The sequence below is a fragment of the Rhamphochromis sp. 'chilingali' genome (genome assembly GCF_963969265.1).
Source record: "Rhamphochromis sp. 'chilingali' genome assembly, chromosome: 7".
Lineage (NCBI taxonomy): Eukaryota > Metazoa > Chordata > Actinopteri > Cichliformes > Cichlidae > Rhamphochromis > Rhamphochromis sp. 'chilingali'.
In genome coordinates this window covers 37,553,172-37,580,008 of record NC_137934.1, presented here as the reverse complement: position 1 = coordinate 37,580,008, position 26,837 = coordinate 37,553,172, and the positions used below count along the sequence as shown (strand labels likewise).

Here is a 26,837-nt window from a genome sequence, read left to right as displayed (position 1 = left end):
AGTTTTAATAAAGTAAGAAAATAATAAACAAATCAGAATCTTTCAGACAATAAACAAGTTGTATAATACTCTGACATCCAATCAATAAAGGTTTACAATCTCTACTCAATCTGATAAACACATGTGAATGGCAGCTAATCTATGTCTGATCCTTTCTGTGCAAAATAGATAAAGCGCTTACTCATGTTTCCACATCTCAACAGTCATATGGTACTTTTAAAGCACTTCTTAAAGCACGAACAAACAAACAGAGAACCAAGCCCATAAGGACACACAAATGTCTTAAAGGTGCTATGTGTGGCATTTTTACACGGATAAACCACTGTCAACATGAATTTGCTACATCTGCATCATTTGTGTTTAAAAAAAACAACGACCGCCTGTTTTCTGTGTTCCACAATTACCAGGTCAGATTGGCAGGGAGATGTGTTTGATTAACAGGAAGTGAGATTTGCTGTTTTTAGACCAAGCATCTGGCGATGATGGGAATTGGGTTCTAATTTAGATCCTAACACAACAACAGCTATTAATAAAGAGGAACTACATGTGGTTCATCTTGGGTATTGTCTCATTTGGTTACACTAATTATGCCAAGGTAGCAATATCAATTTGACAATGATATGTTTGTTACACATAGCGTCTTTAAATTTAACAGCAGTTAATAAAAGTAAAACAATCCGTTTGCCAACAGTCAAACCTAAGTCGGAAAAAAAAACTAAATAAATTGATGCGGGAAAGATCAGATTGAATGGGAAGGTTGAACTTGTATGACACCAGCAGCTCCACCGTGAACCACCAACTGCAGCTCACAGGTGGAGCAGTGGCCAACCTTTTATCAGGTAATAATCAAAGCCAACTGTGTGAACATCCCCAGTGTGAGACCGTGGGTGTGCTGTGGCTGTGGCAGGACGAGTTTTACGCTGACATCCTGGTGGGTGTGCAGTATGACAATGGTGGCTTGAATCGGTGGGGTGGCGGTAAAGTCCTCTGCTCTCCCACGAGCAGGGCGGGGTACTGGCTGGGGGGCCTATCCGAGAGGCAGTAAAGCGAAGAGAGGGAGGGACAAAGAAGAGGGCGATCGTCTTCCTCACTGGTCGTCCTCGATCTCTCTTTCTTTCCCGCTCTCCCTGCTTCACAGCGCCGTGGCCTCCCAGCTGGTTCCCCGCGGGACCTGGCGTCACTTGGTTTCCGTGAGAACCGGGGCGGGGACCGCAGATGGGTGTGGCCGGTTCAGCTCCGTCCCCGTGGCAGGAGAAGAAGCTGCAGATGCCAGGCTGCAGGGTGTGACTGGTGCAGTGACACCTGACAGAAGGGAATGAGAAGCTGCATCAGCTGCTTGTAATACTGAAATCCCTCCTTGATTTCCAAAAGAAGTAGAAGACCACAGGCTTGCATTTCTCACTAGTGACTGGATCACTAAGATAAAATTAGTTTCACTTTGATAAAGAAGTGAAGACATGAAACAGCTTTTGCACTGTACAGCTAAATATGTTGAGGAAAAATACAAAATAACGTAGGTAATAAATGTAACGCTGTTCTGGCCCTTAGCTCATGTAATTTAGTGTAAATTTTATTGTTCAGAATTGTATTACAAGCCCTGCCGTCTACTAACTCAATCTTCGCTGAACAAGGTTTACCACTGTTCATTTCTCTTGCACTAAAATCCAATCCATTTATGAGGTGTGTCTATCGCAAAGATGTAACTAGAGCTACACCAATAAACCGCACTGCTCCATCTTTGAGATGAGGTATTAAGTGTAAATCTGTACCGTACTTACATTAACATTTCCTCCCCATTGTCAGGGCTACCCCTCTAAAAAACCAGAAATCTTGCTGTTTATATTTTCAAACAGCACATTTGACTTTTATAATGAAAAGCAGTATTTTATAGAAATACAGTTAGGTCCATATATATTTGGACAAGAAAAAAGTATGAACAAGGCGTGGAACAGCTCATGATCCAAAGCATGCCACATCATCTATAAAACAGAACCATTGTGATGGTTTGGGCGTGCATGGCTGCCAGTGACACTGAGACAATAGTGGTTATTGATGATGTGACACAGGACAGAAGTAGACGAATGAATTCTGAGGTGTTCAGTGACATACTCATGCTCAAATTGATTGGGCAGTGTTTCATAATACAGAAGGTCAGTGACCCCAAACATACAGCCAAAGCAACCCAGGAGTTTGTTAAACCAAAGAAGTGGAACACCTATTCAGTATGATCAGGTAAATGCACTTTTTCTGGAATTCATAACGTCCCAAATCCTGAAGACACTGCAAGGCACTGCGCTCCCACACTGTGCCCTAAATTTTGCTCATTCACTGTTACATACTCCTATGAACAGCTCACATATGTTCTCTTAACTTTCTGATGCCACTGACACCACTGAATCATACTCACAATCCTTGTGGGGAGCTGCTATGTTGTTATCGATGGAAGAGATCTTGCTGGCGACAGCGCTGGTGCTCTGGCTCTGCGCCGTCTGGCCGGTATTTTGGCTTTGAGCCGGCTGGTTCTGGCCCGCCTGGCTCTGGCTTTGGGCTGACTTCTGCGTCTGACTCAGCCTAGTCGGTGCGTTGGACGCATCAATGCTGCTCCCCATGCTGCTGCCAAGCTGCAGCCGCCTCATGTGCCGAACCACGGCAGTGGCATTGAACGCTTGCTGTGAAGAGCATAGAAACAAAAGGAAAATCTGATCACGAAACCTTGGGACAATGCACGCTGAGCCATCACAACTTAGGTCTGCACTAAAGTATACCCTGCTTTATCATCCTTCTGTTCACTAATGGGAACTATTGTTTAAAAAATTAACATCTAGCCGTATTTAAACAGAGTTCAAACTAATGACTGAGACCATAAACTCTTGAGCCATACCTTATTATGACGACAGAGTTCAATAACCTGGTAACGTTATGGTAAAATATATTGTGTTAAAATGACCTAGTAAATCATTTTCATTTGTGGAACATGGGAATTGTTTGAAATCTGAAGTTTGTTCTTATTTCTTCTGACTTCTTTAGGGGTAAATAGCTGTTGAGAGGTAGATCTTACCCACGAGACAAGCCAGGTTTTTATTACTAAGTGATTCACCTTCTAAAAACAGTTGGCTGAGGAGCTGTAATAGGGTAATGTAGTCTATTGCAGTAGAGCCAAAACCACAGAGAATAAACTGCAGTAAACAAAATTTACCCTCCATTTGCTCTTGGCAAAGTTCTTTCTGATCTGCCGGCTGACTGACTCATGGATGTTCTTGCAGAGAGCCGTATCCCCAGCGATCCTGAGATATATATATAACGACACAAACACACAATTTCTTAGTCAATACTTCTGAATGTACATCAACATCGATATCAATATTGATTTGATGGATTTTTGTGATGCTGTTGTGTGTGTGTGTTTGTGTGTGCATGTGTGTTTCTCACCAGGGGTGTCTGAGCGCCTGTTCACAAGTGAAACGCTTGGCTGGGTCTTTTTCCATCAGTCTGCTGATGAAATCCTTGGCTGGGAGAAAAACAAACCAAACATATAAACACCACATTGTTTTTTACCACGTTAAAACCCACTCACAAAACATTTTGCGACACTGAAAATCTTTGACATTTCGATCAGGGAAAGATGTTTTCAGATGTCAGATGTTGCACTGTTTGGTTTCTACTGAGAACGTGGGCTGTGTGTACCATCTGGTTTTCACTGTATCAGCCAAGTTGACCTCTGTTAATTCTACATTACTAGCAATGTGCAGGAGTGATTTCTATTTGCTCTGAGGAAACTTGACACTTCTGAAAACACAAAGCTTTTCTTGACAGTCCATAAATGCGATTTTATCCTCACTAACACAATAGACTGGTGACTGAAATAGACTTCCAGCCAATAGAACGCTGGTTTTACTTCCAGTCTATGCCCGTAACTGTGCTGGTAATGGATGAAACCACACATCGCACACTTACTCTCACATATTTTCATTCCATGCAGATTAAATCAGCGACTATGATGGAAAGGTGGTGTGTGGGCCATATGTGCCACATGATGGACCGAGGAGGCGGAAGGACAGATGGTGGAGGAAGGAGGAGGAAGAGGAGGCCTCACCTGAGTCTGATATGTCATCCCAGTACGGTGCATCAAACTCATAGTCAGCTTTCAGGATCTGCTCGAACAGCTTGGAGTCGTTTTCGTCGTAGAATGGAGGATAACCACACAACCTGCAGACGAGATATTTATTCTTTTGGTCGAATCTTTAACAGTCACTTATTTTCATTAATAAATGATTTCACTGATTACTCATTGTCACCCTTTTGAAATGACTGCCTTGCTTAGGACACATAGTGTTAAATGCAAACACATGTGTATGTAAGAGACAGACTAGATCTGTGTCTGTAAGGGAATACTGTAACCCAGATTAATCTTTGTAGCTACAATTTACATATGTCCCCTAAATGCCTCACATGTAGGCAACAGTGTAGTGCCACAGGCAGATTTGTGTTTCTAGACATGAATTTGACAGGTTTTCTTTTTCTCTTTTCAGGATCCCTGAATATGAAATGAATATATTTAATTTTTAAAAGGTAAAAAACTCCTTATTTAGAGATTTATAGCCTGTAAGGATTTTGCTACTCATGGCAGAGACCACAATTTGACTTAAAAATCCACCCACCCTTCATTTTTCTGTATTTTGCTTCCAAGAAACCAGACTTTCTTGTAATTTAAAAAAATCTAAATTTTCCTTTCTACACTGGCTGTTTTTTCACCCATTTTCAGTTCAGTTGTTGTATCCAATGATCTTCAGAGGATTCTTTTTTTTTGTTAAGTCACTTAATGCTGACCTCTGAATCACTGAAGCATAATAAAGCACATAACCCAAGGGACGAACCAGTGTTGTTTCTACACAGACAACAAACTGGCAAAGAGCCCATTTTAAATTGTATCTTAATGCACTTTGTTACTAGCAGCCTGCTGCACAAACACATCACTTGTTCCCAGATGAATCTATGAAGAATACCAAAGACAATGGCAGGTATAAACCTGTATTGTTGCACTAACAAGGTGATTCTCAAACAGCTATTTAGCTGAAAACCTGGTATATCGCAGCATGATGTTCAGTGTGTTCTTTAAAAGAAAATCCAAGGGACCTGAAAAAGTGGGGGACAATAGAAGATGTGGCAGGCTTAAAAAAACTAGCCACAGCAGGTGATCATCTGCTGTTCACTGAAGATTCTTCAGAAATAATCTCAGTGGAAGGGTGCTATAAAAAAGCCTTTGACAGCCAGGCTTTGGTATACCAAATTACACAAGACTAGACTAAAAATCTGTGGTAACAGATCTTATGGACTGATGAATAGGAATTTGAAATTTTAAGTTTAAATCACCATCAATATGTACAAGAGTGAGTGTCTACTGACATCTGCAAAACACGGTTCTGTCGTGGTTCCGGGCAGAATTTCAGCCAGTGTTGTTGTGACAAATGATGAAATTATGAACATAGAAAAGTCAGAGTCTGATTGGCAGTGGCTTCATTGTTTAGTATGACAATGATCCCAAACCCACTGCCAATGCAGACCTGGAGAGAAAAACACACAGTGGCCTACCAGAGCCCAGATCTCAACATTACTGAAGCAGTGAGGGATCGTCTCGACAGAGAACAGAACAAAAGGCAGAAAACATCCAAAGAAGAGCTTTGGATGTCCTTCAGGAAGCCTGGAGAACTATTCCCGAAGGCTGCTTAAAGAAATGACAAGATAGCTTGCCTCAGTTGTGTACCACTTTTTGAAATACATTATCAGATCAAAACAAAATTCCTGTTTAGGCTTTGGTGCTAAAAACAACTTTGTGAAGTACTGGGTTAGGTTTAGAAAAAGATCAAATATGTGGTGAAGATAGAAAATATACATCCTATAAAACTTAGTAAAAGATTATTGCTGACTGAGTCTGGCTGTAGGAAATCCGAGGTACTATCTAAAAGGAGGAATGTCCGCACTTCAGAATGCATCTGTGAAGGCAGGTTGTGGCTTGCAGTGGTCGCTTTAACACTGGTAACAAAGAACAATTTGCAGTCAAGATTTAAGTACTCCAGTTACTCTGCTACCCTCCAGTACCCCTGCTAAACTTGCAAACTTGAATTAATAGTAGGTGGTGTCGCAGTATTGTTGTCACATCTGGACTTGAGCTCAGAGCAGTGTATTACTGTGACTGCGTAGTAGCAGTGGTAGTTGGCTGTATCGCCTTAATCGCATTAACATGAGATTACTGGTTCTTGGTGCTGATGAGCACAAATGAACTTAAGTCCAAGTTTGATTTTCCATAACGACACAAAGCGGAGCAACAGCAGAGCTGCCGCTCAGCCCAAAACACCTCATTACCGAGGTTCTGGATGCACCAGGAGATTTTCATAAAAACTCATTAAAATGCCGTTCTCCATCAATACACACCGGAAAGAAAGAATAAAAGGGAAACGCACCGGGCAGAGAGGAAGGAGGACTCTGCCTGCCGTGAGGGGAAAAGGGCTTTCTGATTTGTTTTTTTTGCTTTCTCATTTGCTTAAAGACTCACTTTGTCATGTTACTCGGCTGACCCTCCACTCCATCGAACACACACACACACAAATACACTTGCACTCGGGATCCTGGCTGATTATCATGGTTGATTACCTGATGTGATCTTTCCACCTGAGCAGCAGTCAAAACCTAACAAGGTCTGAATCCCAACGCTAATTGTGCTAATTGCCAGCAGGGAGTTGCTCTTTCTTTTACCCTGCACGCACACAGCAACACACGGACATACACACGCACAGCCATTTCTACTGTGCTGTCAAATCCACCAAATGCTTTTTACTAGCAAAAGCTTTTACTGCACTACTCACCACAAAGTACAGCGTAAAACGGGAGAAAGACAGAGAAAAAGTCAGCGCGAGAGAGTCACGTGAGTTTGTTTGCGCCTGCTTTCCTCTCAACCACTGTGAGCTCTCTGATTGCTCCTCAGGTGTTAAACATAAATGAAGATGCAGAGGCAACATACACCTTAAAATAACTCCAACAGTGGCGTTCTCAACAACAAGATTGCAGTCTGAGCACACAAACATGGTTTCCATTGTTCACCAACACTGGTGAAAAACAAGAAAATGAAAATGAAATCTCGTCACAGACGAGGGTGAGAAGGGTGACAAAGGCTAGATGGAGATCCGCTTAATGAGCGTAAATGTGATGTGAATGGAATGCATGTTTACAAACAGATTTTCCAGTTAAGGTGTTTTCAATTTTGTGATTCATACATGGCCGAGCCAGGTCTCCATAGCCCAGCTGATGATTAGAAAACTACTAGTATGAAAATGGCTGTTTTGTTGTGCTGTTATAAAGACCTTCATTCTATTTAATTACAAAGATTACATCCAAGGGAACTTGTAAAACGACTTTAATAGCTACTCAGAGATTTGATATAATGTTAGATGGAAGATTTGGTAAAAATATGTCACAGGAGGAAAACCAAAGGTGTAAATAACACACTAATTAAACACGATTACAATAACCTAAAACTGCTTCATACCTGTGTCTAGACACGGGTTATTTCAGTTATTTCAAAGCCTGCATGGCCTCTAGGGGCGACAACTTCTCTGGTCTCATTGTATTGAAATCTATGAGAAAACGACCCTACTTCTTACTGGTTTTATGACTTTAGTTAACAATTTCCTAATTGGTTTTTTCAAAAAAAAAAATTAATTCACCCTACAGCATTACGTGTATACAACGGATGGACAAGCTAATGGTTAGCAGTCATGTGACTCAATGCAAGGCAAACCTGTGAATGTATTTAGCTGATTGACTTGGCCGCATTTCTGGCAATGAACACGATTATCACAACCTTAATGATGAATAAGGCATCAAGAATTCAGATTTCCCACCGTGACCATGACCCGGTGCTAATGGAGCTTTGGTGCTTTCTGGTGATGTCAGTCATGGTGATTGATGGAAACTGCTTCCTGTACAGTGGAATATAAAGAAGTTTAATTGGTACTTACAAGATGTAGGCGATCACTCCAATGGACCAGCAGTCGACCGCTTTACTATACGGCTTCTGGGCGAGAACCTCTGGAGCTGATAGAGAGAGGGAGAAACAAGCAGACACAGCGGGGTTAGAGAAAAAAACGGCTTTGGAACGACCTCAGTTTGGTGGTAAACCTAACTACAGTGCGTTTTTACTTTTTCAGCTTGAGGTCCAGTAACAACTGCGGTGTGATTTTTATATGAAAAAGGGGCTGTTTAATGAGACTGAGTACAGAGAAAATATGCAGACACCTCATGTCTGTTGAAATTAAAATCACATGCCAGTTCGGTGCACGGTGGGAAATATTCTGCAGGAGGTACAGATTCTCATAGGTGCAGAAATACATGGTACAACTAGCTCCAACTAGCTCTTCTAGTTAGCTTCAGACCCATTTTCTCTGCTGCTGGTGTCGGTAAGGGAGGCTTTCCAGGCCCGACCTTTCTCTGCAGCTCATTACCGAAGGCCCTGGACAGAGCAAATTACTGATGACAGCGAGGTCGCCGTAATATCACCTCACATATACACACACAAGGCTCTCGAAATAGATTTGGCATGCTCACACACATACACACAGAAGGAACACCAGTCATATCTGAGTCAAAATATAAACTTTGCACACTTGTGCTGAATCTGAGTGCTTACATTTGCTTATTAGTCTAATCTGACTCATTGTGTGTGTGTCTGTTCTGGGTTTTCTGGATGCAGAACTCGAGCATTTTTACCCACTGAGATCACCGTGTCTGCAGCTCACTAAGTCCAGAGTCGGTATCAGGGTACAATCATAATGTGTAATTTCTTAATAGTCAATCACTGAACTAACCCCGTAGTGGGTCTTTGGCTATGTCCTATTTCCAAGCGTGACTTTTCTTTTTGCTGGAAGAAGCAAATTTAACAGTTGAAAGTTATCATAATGAGAAAATGAAAAAATAACAATGAAAACTGAGTCTTTCATTCAAACGCAGTTGTAAATTGTCACCTTCTTTGATTGTATTTTCACACAAAGCACCTTGAGTGGAAAAACTGCAGGAGTTCCTCTCACGGATGAGAGGAATTGATGCAAAGTTCTGACCTTTCAAAGTAAAACGATGCAAATTTTTTGCTGACTGGGTGAGAATGTGAACTGACTCTTTAAAGATAGTACACCAAAAAAAACCCTGAAGAACAGCTGGGTGCTTTGAAGCGCTTGAGCCAAAGACAGCTGGAGTTCTTTCAGGTTCTTGAAGATATTTCCCAACTCATCTAAAAGGCCACTCCAGTTCTGCGAGTGGCTTCGACTCAAGCACTTTAGTCCACCATGACACGGACGATTGAGAACCTAAACAGACACACAGCTGGATTTAGTAAAGCTGCCCTGCAACAAAAATGATTCAACATTTATGTACCTTTCTGTGTGAATAGTGGGAAATGATCTGTTTGTGCGACTTATACGACTTTTGCAACATGCAAATGTGTGTCACCGAACCTCTGTCTCCTGTAGAATGCAATCAAAGAAATGCTCACACACAAGCAGATTAAGCACACTGCACACAGAGATTCACACAAAAATGAGATATAATATGATACAGAGCATGACTGTCTGTCTCAGAGTGATAAGCATGACTGGGGTGTGTGAAGAGCACAAACACGCATCGCTCCAGATGACATGGGAAGAAAAGAGATGATGCAGGAAGTGTAAACGGCGTCAGATGGGAACAACATGTGCTCATTTAATTCATCACGTGTTTGTTGGCTCACAGGAATCATTACAGAAACAGCTAAGTCCAACTAGTCGAACTAGGTCAAACTTTGTAATGCTCGGAGAGGGTCGAACGAACCCAAAGAGCTACATCTTAGACTCTACAGGCCTAACAGGGCATTTAGAAAACGAATGAACAAGAATGACTTGTCAGCAAACAGCCTCTTCTCTCGAAAAATGGCAGCACATGTTCGGTACGTAAGGTTCCATTTGAACAAACCAGACTGTGGAACAATGTCCACACCAAAGTGAGGATCTTTGAACATGCCAGGTTGAGAGAAAACCAAATATGGCACGAACGCGTCATACCAACTCTCAAGCAGGGTGGTGGATGAGTAATGATTTGGGCTTGTTTGGCAGCCACAGGACCTTGACAGCTATTGTGTCGACCATAAACTACTCTGTTTATCAAAGGATTCATGAGTCAAATGTGAGGCCATCTGTCCAAGAAAAATGAAGTCATGAAACAGGACGATGATCCCAAGCACAGCAGCAAATCTGCAACAGAATGGCTGAAAAAGGACAGAATCAAGGTGTAGCAGTGGCTCAAAGTCCAGACCTCAACCTGATTGAAATGCTGTGATGGGACCTTAATAGAGCCACGCATAAATGAATGCCTATAAACTTCACTGAAATGACGCAACTTTATAAAGAAAATGGGACATAAATTCCTCCACAATTATGTGAGAGACAGATAAAAGTCACACAAAAGACAATTACTTCAAGTTATTGCTGCTAAAGATGCTTCCACAAGCCACTGAATCATGGGGTACGGATAGTTTTGGGGGGGGTTCTTGAAAAACTGTGTTTTTCTCCTTTTTTGTGTGCAGTCATTAGTGTGTAATGCCAGAAGTGATTTGAAGGTCTGGATGAACTGGACCTTCATCTCTCGTTACAGCATTTTGCGACTTTGGACAAGTTGCAATTTATCTGTGTAAACAGGTAAGCTAGTGTTAGCTCACAGTTGTCAGACGAAACCACAATAGATTTTTTTATCTCCAAAAACAAATAAAGATCTCTTTGTTTGGTTCTGGCTACTGTTAGCTAACACTGGTTATTTTCTTGTATGTCTTTTAACGACCAAAAACAGTAACAGCACTAACAAAATTCAAATTCAAATTTTATTTGTCATGTACACAGTCATACACAGTACGATATGTAGTGAAATGCTTGGACAACTGCTCGTGACCTAAAGAAAACAAAAAAGGAAAAGGCTATGAATAAGATAGGAAATAAATATGAAAAATTAAAAAGGGTAAATTTAACTAGGAAGGAATAAAATATAAATTAAGGTTAAAAATGAAATAACTGTACAACACAAATTAGAATGAAGGGTAAATTTAACTGGGAAGAATAAGATAAAATATATAAATTAAAGTTGAAAATAAAATAACTGTACAACAAAATACACAATACACAATATAGAACTATATAAGAATGTATTAAGAAATCTAAATATAAATAAATATATACACAATAACAGCAGCTGTACAAGTATTAACCGGAAATGAAGAATATAGTGACCAGTGTTGTGCAAAACCAAAGTCCAGAAAGTCCAGTGTGTGTGTAAGAACCATATGTGTGGGTCAGTACTGTGTGGTGGTGTGATTGTGATTGAGAGACCGTATCGCCTGCGGGAAGAAGCTCCTCCTCAGTCTCTCTGTGTTGGTCTTCAGGGAGCGGAATCGCTTTCCTGACCTCAACAGAGAGAACAGTCTGTTGTTGGGATGGCTGAGGTCCTTCACGATCTTCCTGGCCTTGGTCCAGCACCGCCTGCTGTAGATTGAGCGCAGGTCAGGGAGCTCGGAGCGGATGGTGCGCTCAGCTGACCGCACAACCCTCTGTAGAGCTCGTCTGTCCTGCATGGTGCTGTTCCCGAACCAGGTTAAGATGTTTCCCGCCAGGATGCTCTCTATGGTGCACGAGTAAAAGTTCCTGAGCACCTTGGAGGGCAGTTGGAAGTCTCTCAAGCGTCTGAGGTGGTAGAGACGCTGTCGGGCCTTTTTCACCACGGTGTTGATGTGACAGGACCATGACAGGTCCTGCGTGATGTGAACTCCGAGGTATTTGAAGCTGTCCACTCTCTCCACTGGGCACTCGTTGATGACGGGGGTCTGGTAGTTCCTCTCCTGCTTAGTGCTGAAGTCCACTATCAGCTCCTTTGTCTTACTGACGTTTAGAAGGAGGTTGTTCCTCTGGCACCAGTTCTCCAGATTCCTAATCTCCTTCAGGTAGGCCGTCTCGTTGTTATCAGAGATCAGGCCCACCACGACGGTGTCGTCAGCAAACTTGATGATGGTGGTGGAGCTGGTAGTGGCCACACAGTCATATGTGTACAAAGAGTACAGCAGGGGGCTCAGAACACACCCCTGGGGGGCTCCAGTGCTGAGAGTGGTGGAGGCTGAGACATGTCCGCCCATCCTTACTGCCTGTGGTCTGCCAGTTAGGAAGTTGGAGATCCACTGACACATAGATGAGCTGAGTCCCAGATGCTCCAGCTTGGTGGTGAGTGTGGAGGGAATTATGGTGTTAAATGCAGAGCTGTAGTCTATGAAGAGCATTTTAACATAATTCCCCCTTCTAGTGTCCAAGTGAGTGAGTGATGTGTGGAGGAGATGAGAGATGGCATCGTCTGTGGAACGATTTGGACGGTAAGCGAACTGTAGTGGGTCCAATATGTCTGGTAGTGAAGAAATGATGAAGTCTCTGACCAGGCGTTCAAAGCACTTCATCACTACTGAGGTGAGGGCTACAGGGCGATAGTCATTGAGAGAAGCAGGGTGGGGTCTCTTCGGGACAGGAACAATGATGGACTCTTTGAAGCATGTGGGGATCACCGACTGAGATAAAGAGATGTTGAATATCTCAGTGAACACAGGAGCTAGCTGGTATGCGCAGTCTCTTAGGATACGACCTGGGATGCCATCTGGTCCTGCTGCTTTCCTGGTGTTCACTCTCTTGAAGGCTCTCCTTACTTCATGCTCGGAGATGACGAGCACGTTTCCGGTGCTGGCAGTATCTTCCTATCTGCAGCCGTTAGCGCCGCTAACACTAGCATTGTTGGAGACCTTAGCTGCAGCCTCGAAGCGAGCATAGAAAGTGTTCAGCTCGTCTGCCAGAGTCACGGCCGCGTTCGTCATACCGGTTGTTGGTGCTTTATAGTCCGTTATTGTCCTTAGTCCCCGCCACAGGCTCCTAGAGTCACTCTGTTGGAGTTGTGACTCTAGTTTCCTCCCGTAGCGCTGCTTCGCCTCTTTCACCGCCCTCCGCACGTTATATGACACGGCTTTGTACGGGTCCATGTCCCCCGTTGTGAGTCCCGTGTTGTAGGCAGCGGTGCGGGATCTCAGAGCGTCGCGGATGGTTTTATCCACCCACGGCTTCTGGTTGGGAAACGTTGTGATAGTCTTTGTCTCCACGGTATCATCCGCTAGTTTCCCGATGAATCCCACAACCGCTTCCGTAAACACGTTGACGTCATCGTCGGAGCTGTTTCTGAACATGCCCCAGTCTGCGTCATCGAGTGCGTCCTGTAACGCGGCCACCGATTGATCCGTCCAGCGCGCGACCTTCCTCTGAACCGGAACTTCCTGTTTCAGCCTTTGTTTGTATTTTGGCATGAGGAAGATGGCGGCGTGATCAGATTTGCCAAACGGGGGGCGGGATTGTGCCTTGTAGCCGTCCTTGACCGTAGTGTAGCAGTGGTCCAGTGTCCTTTCACCCCTGGTGGGGCAGGTGATGTGTTGATAAAAGTTCGGCGCTGCGCGTTTGAGGTTGGCACTATTAAAGTCCCCCGTCACAATAAGCGCAGCGTCCCGGTGTTGTGTCTGATGCTGTGTGAGTGCCTCATGCAGCTCGCATAAGGCGGTGACCGTGTCCGCTTGTGGTGGAATATAAACGGCACTTACAATGACCGATGTAAATTCCCGAGGTAGATAAAAAGGACGACACATGATGGACAGTAGTTCCAGATTTGGTGTGCAGGAGCGTGTGAGAGGAACAACGTTCGCACTGTTGCACCAGTTGTTGTTCACCATTAAACACACGCCGCCTCCCCTTGACTTCCCCGAGTCCCGTGTCCTGTCCATGCGGTGAACCGAGAAGAACTCGGCCGGCTGGATGGCGTGGTCCGGCACCGCTGGGTTCAGCCATGTCTCGGTGAAGCAGAGGAGATTGCAGTCCCGAATGTCTCTCTGGAACTTTATCCTGGCCCTGAGGTCGTCAAGCTTGTTCTCCAGTGACTGGACGTTGGCGAGCAGGATGCTAGGCAGAGGTGTGCGGTGTGCACGAGCTCTCAGCCTGTTCCTGACGCCGGCTCGCTTCCCTCTAGGCCGCCGCCGCTTCCCTTTGTTCTCCCTCGAGATCTCACTCGGCCAGCTCGGATCCGGAGTTAAAAACTTCGAATTGTGAGTACATTGTATACCAATAGAAACAAGAGTGTCACTGTCATACCTAATGTACCCAATGGTGATGATTTTGCCGATTTAGAAACGCTGAAAACTAACTTAAAAAACAAAGACAAAGAAAAAGTGGTCGGAGCAGTCGTGACGGCAGCCGACCTCACCGGCGCCATCTTATCAGAGGGGATAAACTGTGATTTTAAGAGGAAAGAAATAAGAACGTTGAGGACAGGCGGTGACGGTGCGACCGGCTTACCCACATATCCTGGCGTGCCACAGGCAGTTGACATGACGTCACCGCTGCCCTCCATCTTTGAAAGACCAAAGTCACTGATCATAATCTTGGACTCGTCTTGAGGATTAAAATACAACAGGTTCTCTGGCTGAAGAAAGAAAGAAAGAAAGAAAGAAAGAAAGAAAGAAAGAAAGAAAGAAAGAAAGAAAGAAAGAAAGAAAGAAAGAAAGAATGAATTTTGGATTACAAACACTGTCACTTTGTTTAATGTCTCAGGCAGTTAATAGACAGACAACCTTATTGCTCATTTTACACAGTCTTGGTTAATGGAGGTCACTCTGACCAATCCATTCCTTCAAACAGCTGACACACACTACACTCACCCACAATGCACTGCATGTGTCGAGCTGCTGCCCTTATTGCAGCAGTAAATCAAGGGCTGTCAAGTGAGAATGAAGCACTTGTGTGGATTTAAAGTGTGGAATGGGAGAGTGAGTGTTTGTGTGTATGTGGGGTAAGACTTCAGTGAAGAAGCAGGGAATGTGTGTGTGTGTTTGAGTGTTTTACCTTCAGGTCTCGGTGCACGATTCCCATCCTGTGCAGGTAGTTAACGGCGTCCAGGACTTGCCGGATCAGCGTGCTTGCGTCTTTCTCCGTGTAGAATCCTTTTTCCACGATTCGGTCGAACAGCTCGCCGCCAGACACCCTGCAGGACGGGACAAAGGGTGCATGTGGGAAGAAGAAGACCTTACACACACAAACACACACACAGCAGTATCTGGTAGCAGGCTGGGGGGATTTGCTGGGTTGATATTTTTGGTAATTTATGAGCAGTACAGCTTCCCAGCCAAGAGTTTGTGGAAATGGTGAGCCATGTGCCAGCTCACACACGGACAACCAAACACACACACACACACACACACACACACACACACACACACACACACACACACACACACACACACACACTGATATTCCCTGCAGCTTCATAATTGTAATATATACACATTTCTTTTGAAGATGTGCTAAAAGTTGGCAAAGCATCCTTTAAATACAGTGAATCCTTTCATTTCTTCCTTCATACACATTCACCACTGACTTAAATATTTTCTAACTTCTCCACGATTGCACTGCAGCTCTCAGAGTTTTATAATATTTCAAGAATATTCTTTAATCTTTATCCTACTTTCTTTTCCTTTCACTGCAGCAGAAGCCAAAGAAAAAGCTTAAGTTAAAATGTCACAGTGGAGCAGTGGGGGGAAAGACGTAAGAGCAAGAGGAGACAAAAAGGACCGATGTGTGTGAATTTGTGCGTTTGTGACGTGCGATATTACTGCAGTAGTAGATGATTAAAGATGAGCCTCAATCTTACAGAAAGGATAATTCCACTTCATTTGTTTTTCTTGTCCCAAAATGTGAGCGGCACATCAGATTCCATGAATACAGGGCAGCTCAATTTTGAGAAAAGATTATAAGAGAAGGACAGAAGACAGCGTGTAAGTATTCAGTGAGGAAAAAAACCCGTCTCCCATCAAAGTGATCTAAAGGTTCTGAAATATTTGCAATGCAGCTCACACTGTCAGCAGTCGGAGAAAAAAACTCATTTGTGACCCAAGAAAAACATTTAGGAAGTAAAAGGCAAATTTCTCCACCCCGGGCAAATTCTTTCAACAGTTAGTGTTAACTTTTATGACTCGAGAGCACATGAAACAACTTGTCCAGGTATACACAACATGCAGTTTATGCAGGTGAGAACAGCCCTCCACTTAGTTAACAGACACATAGCTCCCCCTACTGGAGAGGACCATCTTAATTGCCCCAGCAACATTAGCAGTAATAGAATACATTAATAGTATTAATATAAAGAATGAGCACAAAAACTTGATAGAAGTAGAACACCTTATACAGTATGCTTTGATTTACACACGAATAAAAATGACAAAAATAAATATACCCTTCATATATAGAAACACCCATGGCCAGGAATGTGTACATATGACAGAAAGGACACATGTGGATTCACAAGGGCAAACATGTCCACACACACAGATCAGATTCGAGCATACAGTTCACACTGACGACATTAAAAAAAAAAAATCTAAAAGAACCACTAAACCAATTTTTCTCTCCTCAAAGAGGACAGCGACTTGTTCGGTTTTAGAGAGCGCAATGCCTGGGCATGACAAAAAAGGGCTGAATACACACACACACACACACACACACACACACACACACACACACACACACACACACACACACACACACACACACACGATACAACGGAGATCAGCCTCCAGGCTGCATTGTTGCATAAGTGTTTGCGTAAGAAGACCATGGCAATCAGACAGGAGCTCCCACACAAGAACACAACACAAGTGCACAGTCACACACGTACAGATACAAGGGCAGGACCATATACACACATACACAATACACACATGCGCACACATGCATATACACACAGTGAAAAGGAAATGCAGAAATGCAGCGAAAGGCGAGCACAAACAGACCAAAATCAAAACACAAACACATGCAACATCGTAGACACAACACAGATCCTAAGACACACAAACACCAGAATAATGTCTGCCAAATTACCCGCATTCATCATTTCTCAATTGATATATCATTGCAAAATGCGGGAGATCAAAGATCCCGATGTCAACAATGCTCCACGCTGTGCTGGATATGGGTTTAGCCTACACTATTTCACCTAAAAAATCAACAACAACAAAAAGAGACAATCTGTTTGATTATGAGCTTTAAGCATCATACTCCCAGCCTCATGTGACCATGGCTCCACTAAAGCAGGTGTCCCCACCCAGGGCACAGCCCCCGACATCCGTCACTGTCAGCAGGGGAAGACTTGTTAAACACACACATAATGGCCAAGTCTAAAAACGCTCAAAGTATCACCCTGTTTTTTCATTTCAGGCAAGAATTTATGTCTTTGATGATAGCTACAAATGATTTTAAATGACTTTAATTCCACAGTAAAGAAATGTGATCAGCAGCTAAAAGCAGAATCATAGAGTACTACTCCATAATGTGAATCAGCATGGCATTTGCTGAGTACTCTCCCAGGACAGGAGAGAAATATGTTCCCCATGTTTCGTGCCTCAGTCTCTGTCTCTGTTAGCTGTTGGCTTGCGTTTTTAACTTCCTGTTTTATTTGAGCTTTAAAAAATTAGAGATGAGCTTAATGTTAATCGTGACTGCCTGTGAGTATGCATTTGGGTCCTCATTCACCTACATATGACAAGATGTTAATCCTGTCAGCAGTCTGGATTCCTCCATATGGAAGCCACAGTGTTGTGAAACTGAAAGAAACTGCAGGGGCCTAACCAGCTTGGAAATTTTCTTGAACAGTGTTTTGGTACAAGGTTTTTGTGTCATTGTGACCAAAGAAATTAATTGTACCATGACAGCACCTGATATCTCTGGCTGGAGCCTTTATAAGAACTCTAGTAAGAGGAGAAGGGCAGCAGAGGATGTGATGATGCCATTCCAGTGGTCCACTATGATCCTGGTGCCAATGGTATGGTGACAGCCTTCTCTAATCAAGAGTACAAAGCATGTATGTGGAATTGTCATAATTTGGTAGGTTGGGCTGGGTTTGGTTCACTTTCTCTCAGGTGGTTAACTCTTCACTCTCAGGTGAAGTTGCTGGTTGGACTTGGCTGACCACATCAGCCCAGCGTGCAGGAGTTCTGACCAAACTGGTCAGTTTCAGGTATGAAGCAATGGTAAATAGACTGGTTCTTACGTTATATTTGTCTATGCCTAAGAGCTTTCTATCTGACATTTACATTCACATTCAGTATCTTGCCCAAGGCGCTTTCAATATAGACTGGAGCAGCCAGGGAAACCTCCAAACCACCAACCTTCTGATTAGTAGATCACCTGCTCTACCTCCCAAACTACATCCCAAACGAAGAATATATCTGGGCAAAAAAGTGCACCGTTCTTCGCCAGAAAGTCATCGCTGCTACGGTGACAAACTCCCACGGTTAATTCCTTGTCTCAAAGTTATTCGTGCCTGGAATCTGCCTTGAAAATCTGTCTGCTCAAGTCACTCTTGCCTGTGGATGACACGAGCATCGCTCCATTGCATTGAGCCGGTGAATCTTGTAAAGGAAGGAACTCACCGGCTCAAAACCTGCCTGCCCGCTCTTCACCTGTACCGCCCCACCTTGGTAACCCAGCTGAGCTCCTATTTATCTCTGTAGAAGGTAAGACAATCTTAAAAAATTTAGATGACCTTATGCTATGTACTCACCACCCATATATGAGTATTAGCATTCTCTCTCATCTCTAATAGACCTACAGTATGTGTCATATCTTATTCAACCCAAAACACCTTTTAAATGTGCACACAGTTACCTAAGTCTGCTCACTAAGTCCGGTTTATATCTAATGATGATATTCTGGCCATTTTATTAGCTAGTAAAGACCGGGATGAGACAAAACACCCAGCATGAGGGGTCCACAAGCTGGTGTACTCCTAGTGCCAGTCCCAAGCCTGGACGAATGGGAAGATTGTATCAGGAAGGGCATCTGGAGTAAATTATGCAGATCCATCTGCTGTGATGACCCCTTGGGAAATAAGGGAGCAGCTGAAAGTACTTTACCTTTATTTGGGGAAGACACACAATTATATAGCTACTTGATATTATACAACCCCCTCTAATCAAATTTCCCTGTTATTACAAACAAAATATTATGAGACATAACAAGATTGAACGAGTGGTTCCTAGGAGCTCTGTAATCCTTAACAGCAAATAATCTAAAATGACATACTTTCTATCTTAATTTTGTGTCTTCACATCCATCTAGAGACGGCATCCATCTAATTTATCTGCATCCATCTGTGTGATGTTTGATGATGTCAAGCCACAATTACACACAGCAACACTGCTGTGACTACAAAAAGAACAAAAGAACCCACACTTCGTTTTGTTTCAATGAATTATTGAGCAGGCATGCTGGACGCTGATGCACGGGCCCATCTGCAAATCAATGCATCCTGTTTTTCGCTCTCATTTTATTCTTAAAGTTCTGACTGATGCTCAGAGTTCCAAGTAATGATATGTAACCCCACTGTTATCTTTGCCTGCCTGGTTTGCCAGACAAGTGCATCACACAGGTTAAATAGCTTTCACCTCACCTTGTCTGCAATGTGTCACAGTTGTGCTCTAACTTTGTTAACATGTACTTGCATAGCCTGGACAATAAATTATAGAATTCCTTTATTTTAAAAAAACAAGCAGTGAGTTTCATCTGAAAAGCTGGTTTTAGGGCAAATTAAGACTGTCAATATATAAGACTGTCTTGATAAATAAATTCATTTAACACACTGTACGATCCTTAGTATGTGCAGAAAATTGAATTCCATGGAAGAAGCTTCATTGCCTTCTCTTGGCAGCCTGCCACGTCCTGTTCGGTGATATTAGGTTTCTTCTGAGGAAAACTCCACAGGATACCTAAGCTGTTATGGTGTAATGATGGAGAGATCCCTGTGTTTAAAAGGAGTGACTACGACTGGCTATGACTATAGCCACCTTTAACAAGGTCACCTATAATGTATTTTTTTTAACCCAGCCTCATATTGGTGTGCATTAGCCACACCTCTGCCACACTGGGCTGGCGCACTGCAATGTAGTGCAGGGCTGTAGGGTGGAATCATGACATCCTTGCTTACGATGCAAGAACATTTTTGAAAAGTAAATGTTGCAACAGTCAGCCCGCTTGTCATGTCACTGTGCCTCATTCATCTCTCCTCTGTCAGCTGATGTGTTTACAAGCAGGCAGTGCTATTACTCTCACCGGACGATGGCTGTGCATCGCTGACGACGGCAAGCCTCGTTTTCTGCTCGTCACAGCAGAGAGACAGAGATCTGACCGCTGCCTCATTAGCTGAAATGTAGGGAGGAAAACCCCACTCCTGCATTTACACCTCCACTCTGCTTTTTTTGATCTCAAGCTTGTTTTTTCACGTGAACACTTAACTGAGATTAATTGTCTAAAATATCATGCAAACACAACAATTACCCTAATTAGATTAAACTCCATATCTGTGCAAACACAACCTGATTAACACAGCGAGACAGCTATTAAGCAACAGCACAAAAATAAGATCTTATTGTGGCATTTATTCAGGCTTTAGGAGAAAATGTTTCTGTTTCTTGTTCAAAGAACGCACATGCACACGTGAATATATATATATATATATATATATATATATATATAGCAGCTGGATAGCGTAGTGGTTAAACTACACGCCTTTGGAACAGAGGATCGCAAGTTCGATTCCTGCCTGGGGCGTCTGTATCCAGTAAGGGTCCTAAGGCTAGACCCCCTATGCTAAGCAAGCCTACCGCAGACATGAGCGAGACAGATAAATATGAAGGCATGCCGGCTCGGACGTCGCCCGGATCAACAAGGTCCGCGTCAGGTGTTGAGGAACCAGGGCACCCTGACGAAAAGTGGGCTACTGGAACAAGAAGGCATCGGTGGGCAAGGGATGAAAACAGGGCGTTGTTGGAATGCTACTACGCAAGTAACCCCGGCGGAAGGGGCTACATGAATAGGATGAGGGACCTATGGATTCTTCGATACCCAACATCCACAATGACGGCGAAACAACTAGTAGCTCAGTGTTCCAACATTCGAAAGAAGGGACTGCTCTCACAGCTAGAGATTGACGAGGTACAACACAAATGCTACGGCAAGGAGGAGTCAGGACGCCAGGTCAGGGGGGAGATATCATCACCCCCACCCGAGATTGGGTACATAGCCCCAAGTGCGATAGGAGAGTTGAGTGCGAGAGGAACTGACCTGAAAAATAGGATCATGGCCAAGCTTGAAACCTGGATCCCCCGTAGCCGGTTACCAAGATTACGTGAAGTACCCTCAGAAGGTCTGCTAGATGATGTTAATGCAGCACTACGGGCAATACCTACAACCACGATTACCGACACTAACAAGCTGATCTACAATACGGCAGCAGTGATCAGTGAGATGCTTGGCTACAAGTTGAACAGCCACAAGGGGCAGTACCCTCCATGGAGAAGGAGGCTAGAGGGCAAGATCAAAGTAGCACGGAGGGAGGTTAGCCAACTAACGGAGTTGCAGAAAGGTGCGACAAATAAGGTGCCTAAGAAATACAGCAAGCTGTCCATACCTGAGGCCTTGGAAACTGCCAAGCAAAGACTCACAGCCTTGGCCAGCCGCTTGAGGAGGTACACCAGAGAGATAGAAGGCAGGAGAATAAACCAGCTGTTCTCCACAGAACCAGCAAAGGTGTACTCTCAGTGGCAAGGGAACAATAAGAGAACAGCACCACCAAGGCTGGAGACGGAGCAATACTGGAAGAGCATATGGGAGAAGGATGCAACCCATAACGGCAATGCTCAGTGGCTAGAGGATTTGAGGGCAGACCACAGCGACCTCCCTGAACAGGGTCCAGTAACCATCACAGTGGCAGATATCCAAGAAAGGGTCTCCAGTATGAAGAGTTGGACAGCACCAGGGCCCGACATGGTTCACGCCTACTGGCTGAAGAAGCTGACTGCACTCCACGAGCGTCTGGCAGCACAAATGAACCAGCTGCTAGTTAACGAAAGACACCCGGAATGGCTAACTGAAGGCCGGACGGTCCTGATCCCCAAGGACCCCAAGAAGGGACCGGTCCCCTCCAACTACCGACCAATAACCTGCCTCAGTACTACATGGAAGCTCCTGTCAGGCATCATATCGGCTAAGATGAACAGGCACATGGGTCAATACATGAGCGGGACACAGAAAGGAATTGGCAAGAATACCAGAGGTGCAAAACACCAGCTACTGGTAGACAGAACAATCAGCCGAGACTGCAAGACCAGACTGACCAACCTGTGCACTGCCTGGATTGATTACAAGAAGGCCTATGACTCAATGCCCCACAGCTGGATACTGGAATGCCTAGAATTGTACAAGATCAATGGGACCCTAAGAGCCTTCATCAGGAACTCAATGGGGATGTGGCGTACAACACTAGAGGCCAACTCCAAGCCCATAGCACAAGTCACCATCAAGTGCGGGATCTACCAAGGAGATGCTCTGTCCCCACTGCTGTTCTGCATAGGCCTGAACCCCCTCAGTGAGATCATTAACAAGACTGGCTACGGATACCGACTACGGAACGGAGCAGTTGTCAGCCACCTCCTGTACATGGATGACATCAAGCTGTATGCCAAGAGTGAACGAGACATCGATTCACTGATCCACACTACCAGGCTATACAGCAATGACATTGGAATGTCGTTCGGACTGGAGAAGTGTAGTCGGATGGTAACAAAGAGAGGGAAGGTAGTCAGAACTGAGGGGATTGAACTACCAGAAGGCAACATTGCAGACATAGAGGACAGTTACAAGTACCTGGGGATCCCGCAGGCAAATGGGAACCATGAAGAGGCCGCTAGAAAGGCTGCAACCACCAAGTACCTGCAGAGGGTCAGGCAAGTCCTGAGGAGTCAGCTGAATGGTAAGAACAAGATCCGGGCCATCAACACATACGCCCTGCCCGTGATCAGGTACCCTGCTGGGGTAATAAGCTGGCCAAAGGAGGAGATAGAAGCCACTGACATAAAGACAAGAAAGCTCCTGACCATGCATGGAGGGTTTCACCCCAAGTCCAGCACCCTGAGGCTGTACGCTAAGCGGAAGGAAGGGGGCCGGGGACTGGTGAGTGTCAGCACCACAGTCCAGGATGAGACAAGGAACATCCAAGAATACATTGGGAAGATGGCCCCAACTGACCGAGTGCTCAGTGAATACCTCAGGCAGCAGAAACCCAAGAAAGAGGAGGGAGACGAGGAACCATCATGGAAGGACAGGCCCCTGCACGGTATGTACCACCGGCAGATAGAGGAGGTGGCTGATATCCAGAAATCCTACCAGTGGCTGGACAAAGCTGGACTGAAAGACAGCACAGAGGCACTAATCATGGCAGCACAAGAACAAGCTCTGAGTACAAGATCCATAGAGGCTGGGGTCTATCACACCAGGCAAGACCCCAGGTGCAGGCTGTGTAAAGATGCCCCAGAAACAATCCAGCACATAACAGCAGGGTGCAAGATGCTAGCAGGCAAGGCATACATGGAACGCCATAACCAAGTGGCCGGCATAGTGTACAGGAACATCTGTGCCGAGTATAACCTAGAAGTCCCGAGGTCAAAATGGGAGATGCCCCCAAGGGTGGTGGAGAATGACCGAGCTAAGATCCTGTGGGACTTCCAGATACAGACGGACAAAATGGTGGTGGCTAACCAACCGGACATAGTGGTGGTAGACAAACAGAAGAAGACGGCCGTAGTGATCGATGTAGCGGTTCCGAATGACAGCAATAGCAGGAAGAAGGAACACGAGAAGCTGGAGAAATACCAAGGGCTCAGAGAAGAGCTCGAGAGGATGTGGAGGGTGAAGGTAACGGTGGTCCCCGTGGTAATCGGAGCACTAGGTGCGGTGACTCCCAAGCTAGGCGAGTGGCTCCAGCAGATCCCGGGAACAACATCGGAGATCTCTGTCCAGAAGAGCGCAGTCCTGGGAACAGCTAAGATACTGCGCAGGACCCTCAAGCTCCCAGGCCTCTGGTAGAGGACCCGAGCTTGAAGGATAAACCGCCCGCAGGGGCGTGCTGGGTGTTATAAATGGTATATGTTTTTTTTCTGCATTATTGTAGGATCTTTACCTTACAATGTAAAGAACCTTTAAGTGACTGTTGTGATTTGGTGCTGTGTAAATAAAACTGAATTAAATCCTTTAAGTCTTTAAAGGATTTAATTCAGTTTTAAAGACCCAAATAACTAATCTGATTAGGTCTTTAGGTGAAGCTAGCGTATAAGAAGTGTAAGTAGAGAGAGAAGAGTATCATGTAGGGCACTCTTTTAAAGGGTCATACTGTAGAACATAGAAGAGCTCTAATCAGGCAAATGCTTCTATAAATGGATCAAGTTGGGTCTTTAACATCAACTTTTTAAATTGCTAATTATAGCTGACTTGTAATTTAACTTTGGAAACACATTTTCTGCGCAACAATACAACCGAAGAAAAGACCACAAAAAAATCAATATGGTGGTGAACTCAGGACTAATTGCAATGTTTCAAGACTTTTGGAAGAGCCCCGACTGAACGGAAAGCTATCCTGCTCTTTTCCAACTCCAGATTTTTATTCTTTAATCGAGCAGCTTTGCATGACTCACAGGTCAACTAATCCTTACTTATCTCACACCGGGACTTGGTGCAGCCCCTGAGTTAATCCTCTGTCTGAAACAAGTTATTTTAGTTCCCTTTCCCCTCCCTTTAATCCAACTTTCTTCTCAGTAGCTGCCCCTCAGTCGCTGTGAACCTGAGATGACTATATTAAAGATATCCTCTGTCAGTGACATCTTACTTAGAGTAGAAAAAAGCCTGAGGATTTAGTGTTGTCTGAAGCCTCAGCTTTCGACTCACAGGTATCACAGCCTTTGTACTATTTTGGGTTTTTTTTAAATAGTCCTCTATTTGAGGCTTTTCTGTTTTTCAGGTTTGTGGAGTTTTGCTTTTTAGTTTTGGGTAGTTTGAGGCTTAGACACATATTTTAAGTCCCTTTGCAAGGTTTCTAAGGTCCCTGCATTTTCTTTATTCTAGTGATAAATATTGCTCCCTCATTGTTCCCTGACTTCTTGTTAGGTTTTTTAAAAACTCAGGTCAGTGTTACTTTTGGTTACTGTTTCTGTTTTACATTAGAGGTTAGTTTTCTGTTGTTTGCTGTGTTAGTTTTGCTTCCTCTCAGTACTCCAGATTCCCTAATTGCTCTCGGTTTCTGTTAATTACGTTCGTCTTTACCTCATTTCTCCTGTTTGTCACCCCCCAATCAGTCCTCAGTGTATTATCTTGTAACAAGACCAAGAGCCATGTTCTAATGTTGCTTCAGTCTCATCTGAACACATCCAAACTGTACAAATGAACTGAAGAAGTGAAATACAGCCAACAACCCAACTGTCAGTGGACAAGCCACAACAAACAAAGGCTTAAAATTTTGAATACTGACAAAAAAAGTTGTCTGCTTCTGTTGAGTCCAGCTGATCACAAGCTTCCCACAAGCTCAATAGAAGAAACTGAAAAAGATGATACTATTCCAAAGGAATATAGAAAACTGTGTTAAGAATCCCAGGTGCTACTTTGTTTGGATTCATTGAAAGCCAGTTCTTTTATTTATTTATTTTTTACTGATATGCAATTCACAGCACAAACAGCATCAATATAAAGCCCACATTGCACTCGGTTGCATCGATTTTCATAGCAGCATGGTCTGATTGCCTCCCTGCGGTCAAGGTTACGTAAGACAAGCTATGATGAACAGGAATGAAGGAAATTCTGTCAGACTGCATTGATCTGCCATACTGCAATTACATGAGAAATCTGCAAAAATCCTTGTTTTTAAATGTGGTTTCTGATTACTGAATAAGAAAACCAGCACACCACTGAATACAAATGAGGTTAATTAGTACTGTAATGATCAGTAGAAATGCAGCTATTGCCAAGCTTCACTTTGCAGAAGCACTGTTGAGTTGGTGCTCTGGGAAAACGCAGCTTTTCAGTCACCATTTACAAGAACAGTTGGACACAGCTGCACAGGGTTAAAATAGATGCAGAGATGAAGCTGCAGTTCTGTGTTTTGCTTGGAGAAGGACAGCATGCAATGCTGATGCTAGATCAAAAAGGATTCTGAGCTACTCTAGCTTTTGATCCTTTCACATTGCCTTTTATATTATGACAAATTCATAATACATCTGGGCATCATAACTACAACTGACACACTGAAATAATTAGTTCAGCACATGTGCAAATAATCACTTTGGGCACATTTTGTTTCTATCCAAACTATGGTTATCTCAGGCAATTTTAGCTCTGAGAACCACCATGCCACTGTGCTACCCCTTGCAATAGTATAAAACATGTGCATATTGTTTGCAAATTAATATGTAAGTTACCCACATGCCCAATTTGTTATATATTCAAAGTGGGTTAAGCATTTAACCATGTTTGAAGCTGACCTGTGTTCAAGCAGATTGTACCTGGAAAAATAGTGAGCAGGAGGAAGATATAAAGAGAAGGAAAGCAATGAAATAAAAATAAAAAAAAGCAGAGGGCAGATGGTGTGAAAGAGGAGAGGAAAAGGGGATGGAGGGTTAGAGGGAGATATCAGAGACCGGTCTTTCTTGTTACTGTTCTTTTTCTCAAAGAAATAAAACAGCAGGTACAGCCAACGTCTTTTGGTTACAGTTTTTTACAGACGCTAGGACACATTTCTCAATACTTAGGTCACTTTTGCAAAACTCTTCACACAATCCTCCTAACTGACCGTCAGCTTGGCAAAGCAGTTCATTTCACATTCAAAATGCACTA

At 43.8% G+C, this 26,837-nt stretch overlaps 1 protein-coding gene across 1 annotated transcript in view; it reads right to left on the bottom strand.

Moving 5' to 3' along the window:
- Positions 1-1,037: 1,037 nt before the first annotated feature.
- Positions 1,038-26,837, bottom strand: part of camk1da (calcium/calmodulin-dependent protein kinase 1Da) — a 73,051-nt gene continuing 47,251 nt past the window's right edge. Inside the window, exons 4-11 of the mRNA XM_080887087.1 lie at positions 14,976-15,114; positions 14,430-14,556; positions 8,013-8,088; positions 4,094-4,206; positions 3,430-3,508; positions 3,197-3,284; positions 2,408-2,669; positions 1,038-1,302 (exon numbers count right to left, since the gene is read on the bottom strand). Coding sequence (XP_080743213.1) covers positions 1,178-1,302; positions 2,408-2,669; positions 3,197-3,284; positions 3,430-3,508; positions 4,094-4,206; positions 8,013-8,088; positions 14,430-14,556; positions 14,976-15,114 — 1,009 coding nt within the window. The 3' untranslated portion in view covers positions 1,038-1,177. The remainder of the gene's footprint in view (positions 1,303-2,407; positions 2,670-3,196; positions 3,285-3,429; positions 3,509-4,093; positions 4,207-8,012; positions 8,089-14,429; positions 14,557-14,975; positions 15,115-26,837) is intronic.